Source organism: Trifolium pratense, linkage group LG5 (assembly GCF_020283565.1).
Source record: "Trifolium pratense cultivar HEN17-A07 linkage group LG5, ARS_RC_1.1, whole genome shotgun sequence".
NCBI classification, from domain to species: domain Eukaryota; kingdom Viridiplantae; phylum Streptophyta; class Magnoliopsida; order Fabales; family Fabaceae; genus Trifolium; species Trifolium pratense.
Genome location: NC_060063.1, coordinates 43,728,490 through 43,746,453, shown reverse-complemented (window position 1 = coordinate 43,746,453; position 17,964 = coordinate 43,728,490). Strand labels below are relative to the sequence as shown.

The 17,964-nt window shown below is 33.9% G+C and overlaps 2 protein-coding genes and 1 long non-coding RNA gene across 6 annotated transcripts; 2 read left to right on the top strand and 1 right to left on the bottom strand.

The window, feature by feature from the left end:
• The first annotated feature begins 492 nt into the window (after nucleotides 1–492).
• LOC123883104 (disease resistance protein RPV1-like) lies at nucleotides 493–7,499 on the top strand. The gene is made up of 4 exons (XM_045931805.1): nucleotides 493–1,201; nucleotides 3,368–4,475; nucleotides 4,574–4,873; nucleotides 5,301–7,499. The coding sequence occupies exons 1-4, from the start codon at nucleotides 591–593 to the stop codon at nucleotides 6,630–6,632; spliced, it is 3,351 nt and encodes a 1,116-aa protein (XP_045787761.1). The 5' UTR covers nucleotides 493–590; the 3' UTR covers nucleotides 6,633–7,499.
• LOC123883115 lies at nucleotides 1,344–7,731 on the bottom strand. The gene is made up of 2 exons (XR_006800112.1): nucleotides 7,603–7,731; nucleotides 1,344–6,945 (listed from the first exon to the last, which is right to left on the bottom strand). It is a non-coding gene; the product is annotated as an uncharacterized LOC123883115 (long non-coding RNA).
• A 2,913-nt stretch (nucleotides 7,732–10,644) lies between these two features.
• Nucleotides 10,645–16,897, top strand: LOC123883109. 4 transcript variants are annotated; one of them, XM_045931818.1, is made up of 9 exons: nucleotides 10,645–11,009; nucleotides 11,715–11,877; nucleotides 12,316–12,490; nucleotides 12,841–12,884; nucleotides 13,209–14,225; nucleotides 14,762–14,938; nucleotides 15,650–15,940; nucleotides 16,044–16,100; nucleotides 16,406–16,897. In XM_045931818.1, the coding sequence occupies exons 2-9, from the start codon at nucleotides 11,749–11,751 to the stop codon at nucleotides 16,565–16,567; spliced, it is 2,052 nt and encodes a 683-aa protein (XP_045787774.1). In that variant the 5' UTR covers nucleotides 10,645–11,009; nucleotides 11,715–11,748; the 3' UTR covers nucleotides 16,568–16,897. The 4 variants fall into 4 exon arrangements, with proteins under 4 accessions (XP_045787774.1, XP_045787771.1, XP_045787775.1 ...); XM_045931815.1 differs by having other exon boundaries at nucleotides 10,683–11,009; nucleotides 12,826–12,884; XM_045931819.1 differs by having other exon boundaries at nucleotides 10,723–11,009; nucleotides 13,221–14,225.
• The last annotated feature ends 1,067 nt before the right edge of the window (nucleotides 16,898–17,964 follow it).

Here is a 17,964-nt window from a genome sequence, read left to right as displayed (position 1 = left end):
GGGACATTTGTTGATTCCTTATATAATAATATAATATCATTTGTGTATTTGAATTTTCTTTATAACATAAACTAATTCAAGCAATCTTATTCGACAAAGTATCTCATGTTTATAAGAGATAATCATATTCGAGCAACTGTCAAGCATTAAATGTGATATCTCTTTTAGCAGGAATTCGAATTTAGTTCATTATATTATAAGAGTCTAATTAATCACTTTCAAGTTGTCAAAAAAATTAATCACTTTCAGATATCGTTATGTAATTCTTGTAAAATATTTACAAAGTACTCATATATTCAAATTTTTAGTCAAAAATATATTCAATTCAATCATGAGACAAGATTAGCTTCAAATCCATAAGGTGTTGGACCAAAATTCCATTTGAATAGTATTATCATAATAAAAGAGTAGTAATCATTATGGTCACAAGATAGCAACATACTAACTCTTATATTTTTAAAATTATAGCAACAGAACTGCAATATTGACTGGAACAAGTCATTACTCACTGGCCAAATCTGTTTGGTCTTTCTTTACCTTCATTGCTTTTTTCTTTCTGTTTTTGCAGATATCTTGTGGCTCCCTTCAGAATGAAAAATAGTGAATCCAGTAGTAGCATAAGTTTATTTGTTTATCTCACTCTCTTGCTTATTTCAAAACCATGGGGAGTAGCTGCAAGCATAATTCCAAATCCAATTTCAAACAAGCATTACTATTCTGCATATCCTGTGATATTTTCACCTTCCAGCCCTGTTCCTGAAATAAAATATGATGTCTTTGTTAGCTTTAGGGGTGCTGATATTCGCAAGAATTTCCTTAGTCATGTCCTCGAGGCTTTAGCACGAAAGCAAATTGTTGTCTTTTCGGACAAGAAGCTTAAAGGAGGAGATGAAATATCAGAACTTCATAGAGCAATTGAAAAATCATTCATTTCATTGGTCATATTTTCCCCAAACTTTGCATCTTCACATTGGTGTTTAGACGAGGTTGTGAAAATAGTCGAGTGGAGAGAAAAATATGGTAGGATACTGATTCCGGTATTCTACCAAGTAGATCCCTCAGATGTACGGCATCAAAATGGGACTTATAGAGATGTTTTTGCTCAACATGAAAAAAACTATGATATGAACAAGGTCCTAAGCTGGAGATCTGCTTTGAAGCAATCTGCCAATATGTCTGGATTTGATTCATCACATGTTTCGTAAGTGTTCTTTCACAGACAATTTTTCATATTTTCCCACAACTAATTTATTTCATATATGTGTGTGCGCGTGGCCGCGTGTGGCTTCTAATATATGTTAGAACATACAATCACTAATTGGTAAATTCTAAAGAGAAGAAAGTGAAAGAATCAAATTTTATTCACACTGTATAAGTAACACACTTGGTTTACAATTATAGTATTTCATATGGGATGGGATTCTCTCCCATTAAATTTATCTCCCATGAAATCTTAGCCATCCATTATTTTTTTGCAAGCAACCCAATCAATAAAAAAAAACAATTGAAAGGCAAGGATAACACTGGATTGTCTCCGGTGAAATTCTCACGGGAGACAATCCCTTCCCATTTCATATGTAACTACTACCTGTTAACTAACAAACAGTTTCTTAAGTAACTTGATAGTACTTTCTAACTAATAACTGAATTACAAGTTCAACACACTCCCTAATTCATAGTACTTAAGGATACAACACCAAGCTTGTCCCTCGTCTCTTGGAATTTCAATCTCTTCAATGGCTTTGTAAGTATGTCAGCTGTTTGTTCATCTGACTTACACTGTTCCAGCTCCAATTTACCTTTGTTCACACCTCGAAGAAAATGGAACCTTGTCTCAAGATGCTTACTTCTACCATGTGCAATGGGATGCTCGGCTAAATCAATTGTTGACTTGTCAATCAGCATCTTCAAAGGCTTGTCTTCTTTTAGATTCATTTTCTCAATTCCTCCATTAGTGTTGTTAACCATAAGGCTTGGCAAGCTCCCATTAATGCAGCCACATATTCCGCCTCACATGAGGATAAAGCTGCTAATCTACTATGCTTTGCTTTTTTGCACACCATGAAATTGGTGAATTCTCAAGCATAAAGACATGGTCAGTTGTGTTTTTCCAATCATCTTTATCTACACACCAGTCAGCATCAGTGTACCCAATTAACTCAGCTTCTGAATTAGGTGAACTCCTTGGATATAGTATGCCAAAGCCTGCAGTACCATTGATATACTTCAATATTCTCTTGACTGCCAAAAAATGTGGTGTTTGAGGCTCTTCTGTGAATCAACTAATCAGTCCCATGGACTATAAGGTATGTCAGGTATAGTGTTACAAAGATACCTCAATGATCCTACTAATTGCTTGAACAATGTCGGGTCGATAAGTTGTTCCCTTCTTTGGATAGCACAACTCCAGTTTCAAATGGAGTTGTAGTGCTATAGCAATCATTCATGCTAAGCCTCTCCAGTACATCACTAGCATACCTCTTTGATGCATAAAAACTCCGCTATTTGTTGTGACAAACTCTATCCCAAGGAAGAGTATATGATAGCATTCCCAAATCTAACAATTCAAATTCCACCTTCATTCTTGACTTGAATTTGGCTATCTCCACTTCAGCATAGAGACATATCAGCAATATAGGTAGGGATTCTGACCTTTTGACATAGACACTATGTTCATTATTTCACTTCTCAAAATCCTGCTGCAAGAGGATGCTGTCAATTCTCTTGTTTCAGGCTCTAGGTGCCTGTTTTAGACCATATAGAGCCGTTCTCAATCTGTATAATTTGTTCTCTTGGTCTGTTATTTCATATCCGGTGGTTACTTCATATATACTTCTTCCTCTGATGACCCATCAAGGAATGCGGATTTTACATCAAATTGATACATTGGCCAACCCTTGTCACTAGTCATTGCAACAACAAGCCTTACTGTCTCAATTCTTGCAACTGGAGCAAACACTTGATCAAAATCTAGACCATGCCTTTGTAGGAAGCCTTTGGTCACAAGTCTGGCTTCATACTTTGCCATCTCACCATTAGTGTTCTAGTGTCCTATATTGTGGACATTAGTCATGTCACGGTATCCATGTCCATATGAGTAGGATACTACTCATAGTATATAGTATCCTACTCATATCAATGACATTGATTTCATACTCATCATGTTGAACTCAAATCATATCCATCGTCATCCCCAGTTGTAATTGTAAATCATAAAAACAAAGTTAAAGATATTTGAAAGGATAAATACATAAATAATCTGTTTTAAAAATTTCTTCTTTGTAATTTTACATACAAAGTAAGGTATTGTTAAAATAAATATAATTTGATTGAAGTTTACACGTTTTCTCTTTTCTTTGTTTTACAGGGATGATGCTAAGCTTGTTGAAGAAATAGTTCAAAATGTGTTGACAAAGTTGAATCAAGTGGACCAAGGCAAGTCAAAAGGACTTGTAGGAATTGAAAAGCAAATTTCACCTATAGAATCCTTGTTACATTTAGAGTTGGAAGATGTTCGTGTTCTTGGAATTTGGGGTATGCCCGGTATTGGTAAAACAACTATTACTGAAGAAGTATTTCGTAGACTACATTCTAAATACGAAAGTTATTGTTTTATGGCTAATGTAAGAGAAGAATCAGAAAGATATGGCACAAACAATTTGAGGTTAAGAAACAAGCTTTTATCCACTCTATTAAAGGAAGAAAATTTGAAAGATGACCTGATTAATGGATTACCTTCTTGGGTTAAGAAAAGGCTTAGCCGCATGAAGGTTCTTATTGTTCTTGATGATGTCAAAGATGCAGAGCAACTAGAAGTTTTGATTGGAACAGATGATTGGTTAGGACCAGGAAGTAGAATCATCATAACTACTAGAGATAAGCAAGTACTAGCTGGAAAAGTTGATGATATATATGAGGTTGAGCCATTGGACTCTGCTGAATCTTTTCAACTTTTCAATCTGCATGCTTTTACTAAACATGAGGATCTTGAAATGGAGTACTATAAGCTATCAGAGAAGATGGTAGATTATACCAAAGGTGTCCCACTAGTTCTTAAAGCTTTAGCTAACCTTCTTTGTGGGAAAGATAAAGACATATGGGAAAGCCAAGCAAGGATTTTGAAAATAGAGCAGATTGAAAATGTCCATGATGTTTTCAGATTGATATACACTAATCTTGATTATCATGAAAAGAATATATTCTTGGATATTGCCTGCTTTTTTGACGGATTGAAATTGAATCTTGACCTCATAAAACTTCTATTAAAAGATCGTCGTTATTCCGTGAGCACTAAATTAGACAGGCTGAAAGATAAAGCTCTTGTAACTATTTCTCAACAGAGCATTGTATCAATGCATGACATTATACAAGAAACCGCTTGGGATATTGTACGACAAGAGTCTGTTGAAGAACCTGGAAGCCGAAGCCGACTATTTGAGCCTGATGACATTTATCATGTATTGAAAGATGACAAGGTAAATATTTTTTTTTATAGAAGATTTAATTATTTTTGTTAGGTTTTGTATTGTTGAAATGATTGATGTTTAAAAAACCTGTACTGTTATTTTAGCAGGGAAGTGAGGCCATCAGAAGTATGGCCATTAGATTATCTGAAATTAAGGAGCTGCAGTTAAGCCCTCAAGTATTTGCCAAGATGAGCAAGTTGAAATTTTTGGATATTTACACTAAGGGGTCTCCAAATGAAGGTAGTCTGTGTCTTCCTCAAGGGCTTGAATTCTTGCCTAATGAACTGAGATATCTTCGTTGGGAGTATTACCCTTTGGAATCCTTGCCATCCAAATTTTCTGCAGAAAACCTTGTTACATTGAGCTTGCCTTATAGCCGATTGAAAAAACTTTGGCATGGAGTGAAGGTAAGTAATATAAATAGTCTAAAATATATTTTTAATCAAGTCACTGTTGGTTCCCCAAGAACTTGTAACATTTTAATCCTTTATATCTAAAATTGTGTCAACTTCAATCTGTAGCTAACTGTCTATCAGAGAACCTGTGTAAAAGCTATCAAATTTTAGTTGCGAGTTAAATGTGCTTGAATAGTTGCAAGCAATTATTTCTACCACCATGATTCAATAGCTTTTTTATATGCTCTCTGTGTGGCGTAGTTCGCTACAAATAAAGACCAAAGTTGACACATATAGAAATGAAGGACCAATATGAGACCAAAGATAATTAGGTACTAAAAAACATATTTAAACAATATATATTCCAGTATTAGCATTCAGTTAAATTCATATTCATTTGGTTCATAAATCTTGTCTTGGTTTGTTCTAAATGGAACAGGATCTTGTGAATTTGAATGTCCTGATACTCCATTCATCAACACTCCTAACAGAGCTACCAGACTTTTCAAAGGCCACAAGTCTTGCAGTAATGGACCTCCAATTCTGTCCAGGGTTGACTAGTGTCCATCCATCTATTTTCTCTCTCAAAAATCTTAAGAAACTGGATCTGAGTGGATGCATTTCCCTTACAAGACTTCAAAGCAATAATAACCATTTAAGTTCCCTTAGTCATCTCTCCCTCTACAACTGCACATCACTGAAGGAATTCTCAGTGACCTCAAAGAATATGAACGAACTGAATTTAGAACTCACAAGTATCAAAGAACTACCCTCATCAATTGGACTTCAAACCAAACTTGAAAAGTTACTTCTAGGACACACTCACATTGAGAGCTTGCCTAGGAGCATCAAGAATCTTACAAGGTTGAAACAACTAGGCTTGCATCATTGCAGAGAGCTTCAAACTCTACCGGAGCTTCCTCTATCGCTAGAAATACTAGATGCTATTGGTTGTGTATCACTGGAGAATGTAGTGTTTGGTTCAACTGCTAGTGAACAACTTAAGGAAAAGAGGAAAAGGGTTATCTTCTGGAATTGCCTTAAACTAAATGAGCCTTCTCTCAAGGCTATTGGGTTGAATGCTCAAATTAACATGATGAGCTTTTCACACAAACATATATCCACATGCGATCATAATCGTGATCGTCATCATGATCATGATCACGATCTTAATCAACGCATGTACGTGTACCCAGGTAGCAAAATTCCAGAGTGGTTGGAATATAGTACAACTACACATGATTTCATAACTATTGATCTTTCTTCTGCTCCTTATTTCTCTAGGTTAGGCTTCATTTTTGGCTTCATCATTCCAACCATCTCATCAGAGGGTTCAATTCTTAAATTCAAAATTAGTGATTGCAATGGCTTCATCATTCCAACCATCTCATCAAAGGGTTCAATTCTTAAATTAAAAATCAATGACTGTGATGGTGAAGATGAAGGTATTAAAGTGTACTTGAACAGACCACATCACGGAATTGAATCGGATCATGTGTATCTAATGTATGACCCAAGATTGTCTCATTACCTAGCTAGCCGAGTCAATGATTGGTCAATGATTAAAATTCAGGTTAGAGCATCATCAAGAACACCGACATCACAGTACATGCCAGTGCAGTTAAGAGGATTTGGTGTTAGCCTAGTAACCCCTTCACTATATGACAAGTTTAAACAGCAATTGGAATTTGGTGATGATAGTGTTGTTCCGGATAATACATGTCCAGTGGAAGAGAGATCGATATTGCAGGCTTTGAATTTGCTAAAGTAAATTGGAACATGAAATCTGTCTTTGATTGAATAATAGTCTTTGTGGCAGTATGTTATATGTATTGCTGTGAAGTAAGTTTATTTGGTGTTTTATTAACTTGTTTTCGATCCTTATTGTTTTGTTTCAGAGCTTACAAAATTTCTAGAGGCAAGATTCAGTATACATAATAATATACTATGTACTAGTGGTTTAGCAAATCAATGTATACTCACCTCGATATAACTTTGAGACGCTTCAATTCAACACTGGTTTGTTTATCCTTCTGCAGTGCCTTTACTCGAAAATTATTTCAATGATCAATGACAATGCAGATCTGTTTGTATAAACAACTTAATTAAGTGCATACAAATTAGAATATAATGGTCCGTTTGGATTGGCTTATTGTTTAGCTTATGCAAAACAACTTGTGCAAATAAATAAGTTTTTGTGTATTATTATAAGTTTTTCAAAGTAGTTTATGAAAAAACAGTTTATAAAGACACAATTTTTGTTAGTGAAAACATATGAATTAACATAAAAGTTTATTTGTTTGCATAAGCTATTTTCATAAGGTCAAAAAATAAGCCAAATTCAAATGGCCCCAAGTGTTTATCACCAAATGCTTATGTATAAGTCATTTCTATAACAAAAGATAAAATAAAACCAAATTGTTTTCATATAAGCAATAAGCTATTTTTATTGGACAGCTTATTTTTATAAGCTATAAACTATTTTGGCGAGCTTATAAGCTATAAGCTGAAAACAACTTATGGACATGTCATAAACTGTTGTTTTCATAAGCTCTTCCAAACAGTCTCAAAGTGCTTATGGTATGAATTGTGATAATAATATGATAATTTAAAAACGGATAATCATTTCATCTAGAAAATAATCAACAAATTTGAATAAAAATGATAAAAGGTGCATTGAAAATGTATGAATAAACCAAGAATTAGCATCAAAGAGAGATAACAAATCGTGGAAACCATACATTGCGCTGCTTCAGCCCATGTGAGAACCATCGGGTTGCCACGAACTTTTCGATCGCCGGTTCCGCCGTGGAGGTTTGGCATGGCCGCTGCAAGGTTCGTTTTTTGTTTCCCTATGCTGCCATGTCTGCAACTCTAATAACCGGTGTAAATTGTTTTATAACTTTTTTGTTCATTTCAAAAATAATTTAACTTTTAATGTACTTTATAATTTTAAATTTAGAAATAATTTTTATGATAATTTATTTTATTTTACAGAATTTTTATGAGAATTTATTAAAATCCATTAGAAGTTACTTCGAATGATTCAAAAAATATATTTTAAAAAAAATAGAATTTTTAACTCATTTGTTATAAATTAAAATTAAAATAGTAGTTTCGATAATTTAGATATTTGAGATTTAATATGATAAAATCACATATTCTTAAAAAAATACAGTTTGTTAATCAAGATAGTTTCTCATTTTAAGTATTTTTAAAAGATTTATTATAAAAAAAAATCATAGCTCAAGGATTAAATACTTAAAAGTTTTGTTTTTAGATAGACATAATGATTTCCCGCTCTCGTAAGTCCTCAAGTGAGATGGATTTGCTTTATTTTTTAGTTGAATCAGGCTCAATGTATCATTATGTGAATCATGTGTGGTTTAACCAAACTTGTTCATAGATTTACCCTCACCAAATTTGTTCATAGTTTAACGGGTAGACTTACCCTCACCAAATTTGTTCATAGCTATCTATTATTTACTACAACATGCAATATGTCAAGCTCCCAAAGACTCTTTGTGAATAGATAGAAAATACACAAAGAGGTTTTTTATGGGGTGATATTGACAAAACTCGAAAACTCATTTAATTAGTCACAAGGTATATTGCTTAGCTCATAAAAAACAGTATGTTGCTCACGTAAATTGTTGAACGAAGTTTTCCTTATAAAATTTGTTTGAAATATGATAACCGTCTGGATGATCTTTGGTGTAAAGTCATATATAATAAGTATGACAGAAACACCCGCCAATTTGTTGTGCAAAGTGCCTATTACCTTCAACGAAGGAATTACCTCTCCATTTAGGGGAATTAGAATAGTTTACGGAGTTGGAAGAGACCCATAGAATTCAAAATTTCATATAGATTGTGGCTCATGAGCGGCCCCTAATGAACTACCGCATAAGTAAATGAGAAAATATAATTTCGCCCACATGTCCTGATTGTGAGAATGAAAACTAAACTATTATCCATGTTTTAAGGGATTGCGTCTATGCAACCCAAATTTAGATCAGGCCAGTTTCTAATTGCATTACCAAATTATTACTCTGACTTGTAGAGATTGAATATTTGATGATATGGCATGAGCACATAACAATAATTGGCAAACTATTTTCATGGCAGCATGTTGACACATGTGGATGTGGAGAATCAAAATTATCTCTGAAGAGAGCTTTCTTTGTCCAACAATCCAACTTATGTGATTCTCAAGATGGCAACAAAGATCAATTTATAGATGCAAACAAACTCATTTGAATGAATGTCTTCAGTAAAATGATACATTTTTTGTTTGTTGGATGCGACCTCTGGAAGGATGGGTCAGACTTAACTGTGATGATGCTCATAAAAGTTCAATTAACCATTCAGGGTGTGACGGTCTCCTCTAAGATAGCAATGATATATGTCTCAATAGTTTTGCCCGTAAAATTGACTCTTGTGATATGCTCCATGATGAGATGTGGGTATGTACATTGGAATGAATTTAGTTCGAAGACAAGGAGTTACTCAGCTTCAAGTAGACAATGATTCGAATGTGTCAGTCGACATAGTCACATGAAACTGTTATGTTAACGGAAATATTATACTTTGATTAAGTGCATTTGTGATCTCAAGAGCATGAATTGACAAGTTGAAATTAACCATACTTGGTGTGAAAGAAATAGATCAGCCGATTGGTTAGCAAACATCAGTTTTAACTTTGAACTCTTTTGATCCGTATGTTATAAGAACTTCTCCTAGAGAGCAAAACTTGGAACCTAATATAGGATATGAATGGTTGAAGAGGGAAACTCAGACGATAAAAAATAACGGATGTCATAAAATGCTTCTTGAAACATAGGAAATTGAATGAGGTAAATTTAATGACTATCACGATAAAAAAAAACCAATAACAACGAAGATGAAATTAAAAATCTAATTGAACACTCTGCAACTTGTTATCCATTTATCGTTCATTCATGTGTAATTATCTTATACTTATTAATATATTTACAAAGTTGTTTTTTTGGTTAGTTTGCTTGCCAAAATATTATCTATCCTCGTGCAAATTAGTGTCGTATAATATATATGATCTATTTTACACATATAAAGAATCAGATAAAATTATAATTTTTATCTAATCAAATAATTTTTTTGAATATATCTGGACTGGGCGACTATCCAAGGAGTATTTTGTCCAGGCCCAATAACGTTTGATCCACTAAATGTAAGCCCAATAAATTCAAAAAGGAATAGGCGGGAAGAAGAAGTGGTCGAGACACGGTCAATGGAATATCTCCCCCCATTGTCCACCATGATCACACCATGATTACATGTGACCACCGTCAACCCACAATCCCACGACGGATGTAGTGGTGGCTAGAAAACATGGCCACAACCTCAGGCAAAGGAGGAAGGCCAACCTATAAATAGCCTCTCATAGCTTTTGTAAAAGGATGGGCTTTTTTCGGTTCACATTGTATCGATCATTCCATTAATAATAAAAAATATAATCCCCTTAAATTTTTACAAGCAGAATATCTAATCAAATAATTGAGTTTAAGTATTTAATAAACCCTTTTTAATAATAAAAAAAAATTTTGATCACATTTTATTTACTTTTCGGCCGAACTTTAAAATATCAAAATTTTAAAAAACCAAACTTTATTTACTTTTTGACCTACCTCTAAATTACTGGATACACTGTGTTAAAACTTAAAACAATTTATTTTGGTTACAATTTTTTTTCATAAATTTTATCTTAACCATTAAGAAAAATATGATTTTTGAAAGTTGTGTACACACTAGTACAGACAGATAGAGTCCAAAGGACCAAAACAACAAACCATAACCCCGGAATCAAGTGCCAAAATTAAATTCCATTTAACTGAACATTTCAAATCCGAAGCTAAAATCTCGCAACAGCGTGTTCAAAAAGCGAACCTAAAAACCACTGTCACACCTACACACACCAGATAAAAAAAAAAAAAAATCTAATTTTTCATTTTCAGTAATTTTTTTTTTCTAAATTCGCTCAATTAATTTTTCTTTTACGTATGTGAGAAGTTTTAATTCTTTCTTAATCTCTTCAACTCGGTTTGAATCGGTTACTTTCATTTCTATTTTGTCGCTTCAGCTACTGAGTCAACTCGCTCTCTTCTCTATGGTGAGTCCAAAATTTCTATTTTTTATTACATGGGCTGTTTTTAATTGAGTTTATGAGTAAACCCCTTATTGCATTTTCTTTATTTGGGTAGTTCTCGTAGCATTTCTGAATTGGGTTTTTTTTTTTTAATGGTTCTAGGGTGTGATTTTTATTTTTGAAAAGTTTTGATTTTTTTGAGGTTTTGGATGTGTAGAATGCAATTTTTTTTATTTTTTTTATCTGGGTTTGTTGCATGTGTTGGAAAAGAGAGGATTTTTGTTTTTTTAACTTAATTTGTTTTATAGATTGTGTACTTGTGTGTTGGAATAGAGATTTTTGTATGTTAATTTTGTTTTTCATTGTGTCATAGATTGTGTACTTTTATGCTGGAATAAGAGAGGATTTTGTTTGTTAATTTTTGTAGATTGTATACTTGTGTTGGAATAGAAGAGGATTTTATGTGTTAATGATAGGATCATGAAGGTTAAGAGTTAATTAAATAATTATAATATTGATATTTAAATTAGATATGGAATTTATGTTTGGGCTTTATTTTAATTGTTGCGTAGTTATTATTGGGTCTTTAGCCTTTTAGGCCTTTTAAGTTTACTATCCACTTGCACTGTATATGTGTAGTCATTGAAACACTTTGGAGTGAAAATGAATGGATGCTTAGGTTTTAGCATCTAGAGCCTATCAATTAATTTGTTTTTCTTTGTTTTATAGATTGTGTATTTGAGGTGCATGTGGTTGATATTCAATGGAAACAGTGATTGGAATTGAGGATAATGATGATGGGAAGCTCGAAGAGAGTGGAGTTGATAGAAGCAATTCTGCTTTGTTCTCACCTAAGCAGATTTCCAACCCAGTTGTATACAAACTTGTTCGGGTATATATTTATTTATTACTCGCCGATTCGGTGTGTCAATTAATTTGGATTTGGATTTTTTAGTCTAGCGTTGTGTGCTCGATGTATGGAGAAAAGTTTCTAACTATTTTGTTTAATGATATCTGTCCATTAGATTTCTATGCCAAATTAAGATAATGGGAGTTGCTATGGCACCCCGAGTAATTTTCTCCCGGTATGCCAATAGCTTTTTATGAGTTGTCGAATAGTTATACAGTTACGATTTCCAGCCTTATGAATTACTAGACTAAAGCCCTAATCGCTGTCCCCTAATTTTCTTAAATAAAAAAAATGAAATGTTGAAATTAGAAAATGGATTGTAATGTGTGGAGATTGGAGAAAAGGAATTACTAGACTAAAGCCGTAATCGCTGTCCCCTAATTTTTGTTATATACTTATATGGTCTGATATAATGTTTAGGTTGAAGGTGATGGGAGGTTAGTGCCTGCAACAGATGATGAAGTAATGGAGGTGGAGGATTTTCTTGAATATGAAAACAGTGATATGCGTGTTGTTGCAGACACTGGACAAAGTTTGGAATGCATATCAATTGAAAGATCATCTTCTGGAAAGCTTCGATTGGAGTGCTCAGAAGGTAATGCTCAATCTTTCAGTTGCAGAAATTGTTATTCATTAGTCTGTGCTGTATTGGTCACATTAATGTCGTTGGTTTAATTTTTTTATGTTATAAACAGCCCCCCTCTCTACTCATAGGTAATTTGGGGATCAGTTTTTTCTGTTTGTGAAGCTTTTGAACGACTGAAGCTTTGTTTATCTAACATATCCCTTAAGATTTTTTTTTGATCGACTCTTGATATTTGCTTAGTTATATGGTTTCAATTTTTCTTTAGTTTTACGAAAATTCCATGTTAGCTAGTTTATTTCACTTGCTAATATCTTTTTTCGTATTTTCTTCCAACTAATTATCAGGTGTTTCACAATTAGGTACTTCAGAGGCAGATTTGGGGAAGCTAAATGCCAAGTTTCAGGTGATTGCCTTTTCTTTTCCTTCTCCCATGCTTTCTTCTGAAATGTAGATAAAGTGAGCCAGCGATGAATATGTTTATAATATTCCTGTTTGGGTTTAAATTTTCTTACTAGTCTTTTACATTGGATTTTTTTCCTTTACAATATTATGTGTAGTTTTATTTGGGAAGTGGTTAATGATCTCATATTTTCTTAATAGCATGCTGTGAATTTTTCTTGGGTAATGGGTGCATAGTTTCTGGTTTTTGGCTTGCATGTCTTCATATCCTGATATTTGTAGTATTTTGTTTTCTAGGGTCCTTCTTTACCTCTAAAATTTCTTCTAGTATATTGAACAGATACTGCAAAAGGTTAAACAGGAAGAGAAACTTCGTTTGTCGTCCCGATCACCTGTTCATTCCCATGTACAAATAGATAGCCAGTGTTCTGCTGATAATCCTGTCATAATCGAGAAGGTTCAGTCCAAAACTCCTTACCAGGAAGCACCTTCTATAGCATCGAGTTTAAATTACAGTCATAGCAATCAATCTGGTAGTATTGATCAGTGTTCCCGACCTTCTGAAGGAGTGATAGAAAGTGGATCATCTGCTTCTGCTGTCAATTCCGCTTTGACGCATGATTTTTCCATGACAGATGGAGAAATATGTTTGGACAAGTTGTCGGTCAAAGAACTTCATGAACTGTTTAAGGTCACTTTTGGTCGGGAAACTACTGTGAAAGACAAACAGTGGTTGAGGAGGAGGATTGCTATGAGTTTAACCAACTCATGCGATGTTTCAGCAACAACATTCACTGTTAAAGATAAGAAAATGACTAGAAAATGTGAAGCAGAATCTTCTGGAAATGTGAGTGCTGCACCTGTAATCTCTGTGGAAAATATGGCTGGAGAAGGGGATGTCAAGTATAAAGATTCATGTGTAGTGGAGGATTGCAGAGTTGATGATAACCAAGTCGCTTCTGAAACAAGACTGGAAACTCTTAATACTGAACATGAATTAGGGGATGAGGATCAGCAGAGTGAAGAGAGAGCTGCGAAAAGAATGCGTAAGCCTACTAAGCGATATATTGAAGAGCTCTCTGAAAATGAATCTAGAGAGTACAATCCTAGGTCATCAAGTTCTAATAAAAATACGGGACACATACATGTTTCTCCAACTTCTAATAAAAATACGGGACACAGACATGTTTCTCCAACTTCTCAGGTCAGGCCTGCTACGAATGCTTTACCAGAGGCAAGAACATTTGTCACCAGGTTAGACTCTCTTGGAGGTTATGGTGTTCAAATTCCTTGTGTTTCTCGGGTTCGTAGAAGTCGTCCAAGGAAAACTATCACGTCTCTTATGGTAAGTTATACTTTTTCATGCTTAAATATGTCTCAGTAACACTTAGTTTTATGTTTTAGTCATACCCCCTCAATAAAGAATGATTCTTGTTCATACATTTTGGTTCATCCTTTGGCCTCTATTGGTTCTTGATGCAAGATGTTGAAATTAAGGGGTTTATGTAGAGATGGAGGAAAAGAGCAAACTGACACTGCATAATTGAATATAATTATAATATGTATAGTATATGGTGTATAATGTTGTGTTACAAAATACAAAGCACTAACCTCTATTTATGCTAGTACAATACTCCTGTTTTTAATCAAATATGGAAGCAAATCATTACATGTATAAACCAAATCTAATGCTACCTTTTGGCGTTGTCTTTGGGACTTGCCATGTTTGATTGCATGCTCGTATCTTTCTAATAGTTCATTTCTACTCCTGTTGTGTCTTTCCTACAGGCTCTTGAATGTTCTGGAAATAACTGATATATTATAGTTCTGGAAAGTGTTTTTATTTTCTTACAAACAGAAAACATTATGATTTTGTTTCAGAAATTTCATCCAACTGGCATGGTTGAGGCTGCAAAATTAGGCAATAAAGTTGTTAGAGATCATGGTTCTGAAGCTGATAGTGTGATTCAGGACAAAATCTCAAAGCCAAGTTCCATGCCTGTGAAGATTCATCAGCCAGTGAGACCAACTGAGTCTGCTAGTGATAGAATGTCTAAGGTATTCAATTTTATTTTTTGTGATGAAAGACCATATGTATGTGCGTTAGTGCGTATGTTTGTCTAAGAAGAAACTCATTAAGATAAAAAGGATGAATATCATTACAAAGGTAAAAACAAAGTACAATTATAGGGTTATAATTTATAACCGTGTCTGTGGGTTATAGTGTTTAATAACTCTTAACCTGCCACTGGAGTTGGAAGATTATCACCCTTTGAGATATTGAGTTGTGAATTGAATTTTTTCAACTTCTCTTTATTTGTTTAAGATGCAAATGGCTTCTAATATGTTGTGTAATTAGCTTCTGTATATTTCCTTTATTGAACACATGAACTCAATGTGGTGGCTAAAAGTGTTGTCACATATCGGCCGTGGCAGATTGTGGTGGTGCGTTCTTTTACAACTGCCATGGTCAATTCATATTTTATGGCAGATATGGCAGTGTGGCGGCTTTCATGTCTTATAACTATTAGAAGTATTAATAGCAAGTAATAACAAGTAATAACAAGTAATGGAGCCTTATTGACTATCTAGTTTATGTTAGTATTGATATACATTCTTACTTCGGCACTTTTCAAGGCCCAAGCTCGAAAGAAAGATAACTTTCTACTTTGATATTGCATCATTTCCTCTTTTTTTTTTTTTTCCCTTCCAATTCAATATAGCAGCGTGGTTTAATCATTTTTCTCGCTTTTGGTGTCTTTCTTATAGTCTACTTCTGAATCTGGAAAAGAGAAGCAGTGTCCAGTAACTGTCACAACTGAACCAAGGCAGGAATCAAAGCCAAAAAAGACAGATACATCTAGCTGCACTGAAGAGCGCAATATAGTTACTGTTCCCACTGCTAAAGGTGGAATGAGGAGGAAACATCATCGAGCATGGACCCTTGTTGAAGTAATGAAATTGATCGAAGGTGTGTCACGGTGTGGACCAGGGAGATGGTCTGAGATCAAACGGCTCTCCTTTTCTTCGTACTCGCATCGTACCTCTGTTGATCTCAAGGTACTCATTAATAAGTCCACGTGAAGTGGACTTCTGATCATGTTACAACGTGAGATTTTGGTCTTCACACCTACATACACTGAATCCATATTTTGCTTTGCAGGACAAATGGAGGAATTTGCTCAAAGCTAGCTTTGCACCGACACCTGCAGATGAGGGGGTAAGAGTATATGACCCGAAATATTAGTTTGATCTTGCAGAAGTGGGTTAAGTTAGTTTCTAATAAAATCTCGTGTCTTTTACTGGTGCCTGCTGTTAAATGTGTCCTTTTCCGGTTCACACCATGTATGCTGCTGCGACTTAAGATGCTGTTAATGTCTTATCCCATATATTACGAGTGAATCGTCGTTTTTTCTCAAATTATTTTCTAGAAAAAAAAAAATACTACAAGACTTAAATTAGAAACTTATGAAATTATAAGTTCAGCTTTGACGATTACATTGACATTTATTTGTGTTATGACAGATGAATTCGCGGAAGCATGGTACAGCTCCGATTCCTGAGCCAATTTTAGTACGCGTAAGAGAGCTTGCAGAGATAAATTCTCAAGTACCTCCAAATTTCAGCTCAAGCAAGTTAACAACAACTGGTGGTACAGTGAGTGGAGACAGATTGGGGTACTTGTAGTAGTGATATGTACATATTACCAAATTGCTTAATGCTGCAAAAATTCAAAAAAAGGAAAAGAAAAGAAGTATTAACTTGTGCTCTTCTTTAGACCTATCCTTATTTAGATGCATAGAGTTGTTTAGCAATCTTATAGGCAGTTGAGAGACTGGTCATCAGATTATTAGAGTACTGAGGAAGCATATAATACAATAATGTCTAAGTTCTTCATTTTGTGTGTTTTGAGTAACACGGGCGAGAAGAACAATCATCATATGTTTGTTGGGGTGTTTATCTCCTTAATCTATCTATCTAAATTAAAATTGCAAATCGATAAAAAAAAACAAAAAATTGATTATTATTTGATGTTATTGTATGTTCTTTTGGGAAAATCGCGAATTACATTTTAGATTACTTCAAAATTAAACCAAATTGTGCGCATAAATTTTAATGCTCCCCCCCCCCCCCCCCCCCCGGAATGAAGCTTAGATTTTGCATTCTGATCTGAATTGCTGGATTGCCTAATATCTTTAACAATTCTAAAGCAAGTTATCATCAGTAGGGTTACCCAATGTCATCAAGATTGCAAATTCTAATGGTATCATTAAGCATACATAGCAAGTTATCATCAGTAGGGTTACCCCCAAATTTTTCAAAATGATGTAAAGTGAGGCTAAGATCCCTAAAGACCAACCACTTAGAGTTATTGTCCTTTAAGATACAAATCCTTTAAAAGATCACAAGTTAAAACTTTCAAGTTATTATAAGCATAACCATACGAAGATTTCTCTTCTCACCCCAATGTTTCTTTTCTACCTCCATTTTTGCAAGTTGAAAAATATTTCGTAATGCATTTTTCAATTTTTTTTTGCCTTTGAAAAAAATTTCGGAATATGTTTTATAAGCATAACCATACGAAGATTTCTCTTCTCACCCCGAATTTGAACTGAAAAAACTTCAAAAAATATATTCCGAAATTTTTATACAACGGCTTTTTCTTTTTCATTTAATACAATCAATCAAAGTTGTACTTTTTGTTTTTCAATTTACCTTTATATTTATGCTTCACAATTTATCTATATTTTTAGTAGCTCACAAAAAAACTTAACTTTCATACTTAACATTATTTGGAGTTTGGACGAGTTAAAAAACTCATTTAAAGTAAAGAAAATTAGACTATTTATCAAATACTACTAGTATTCAACTAAAGCTTTATTTGGTAAAAATTAGCGGATGAACTTATAAACTAGCTTTTATCTTATAGTGAATAAGCTAGCTGATTAAATTTGTAGTATTTGGTAAAATTATCGGTTGAACTAGCTTATAAGTATGAAATGACATAAAAGATATATGTTTAAGAACAAAACTTATATGCATTGCTTTAGGTACAATTTTTCCCATTTCTCTCACAAAAAGGT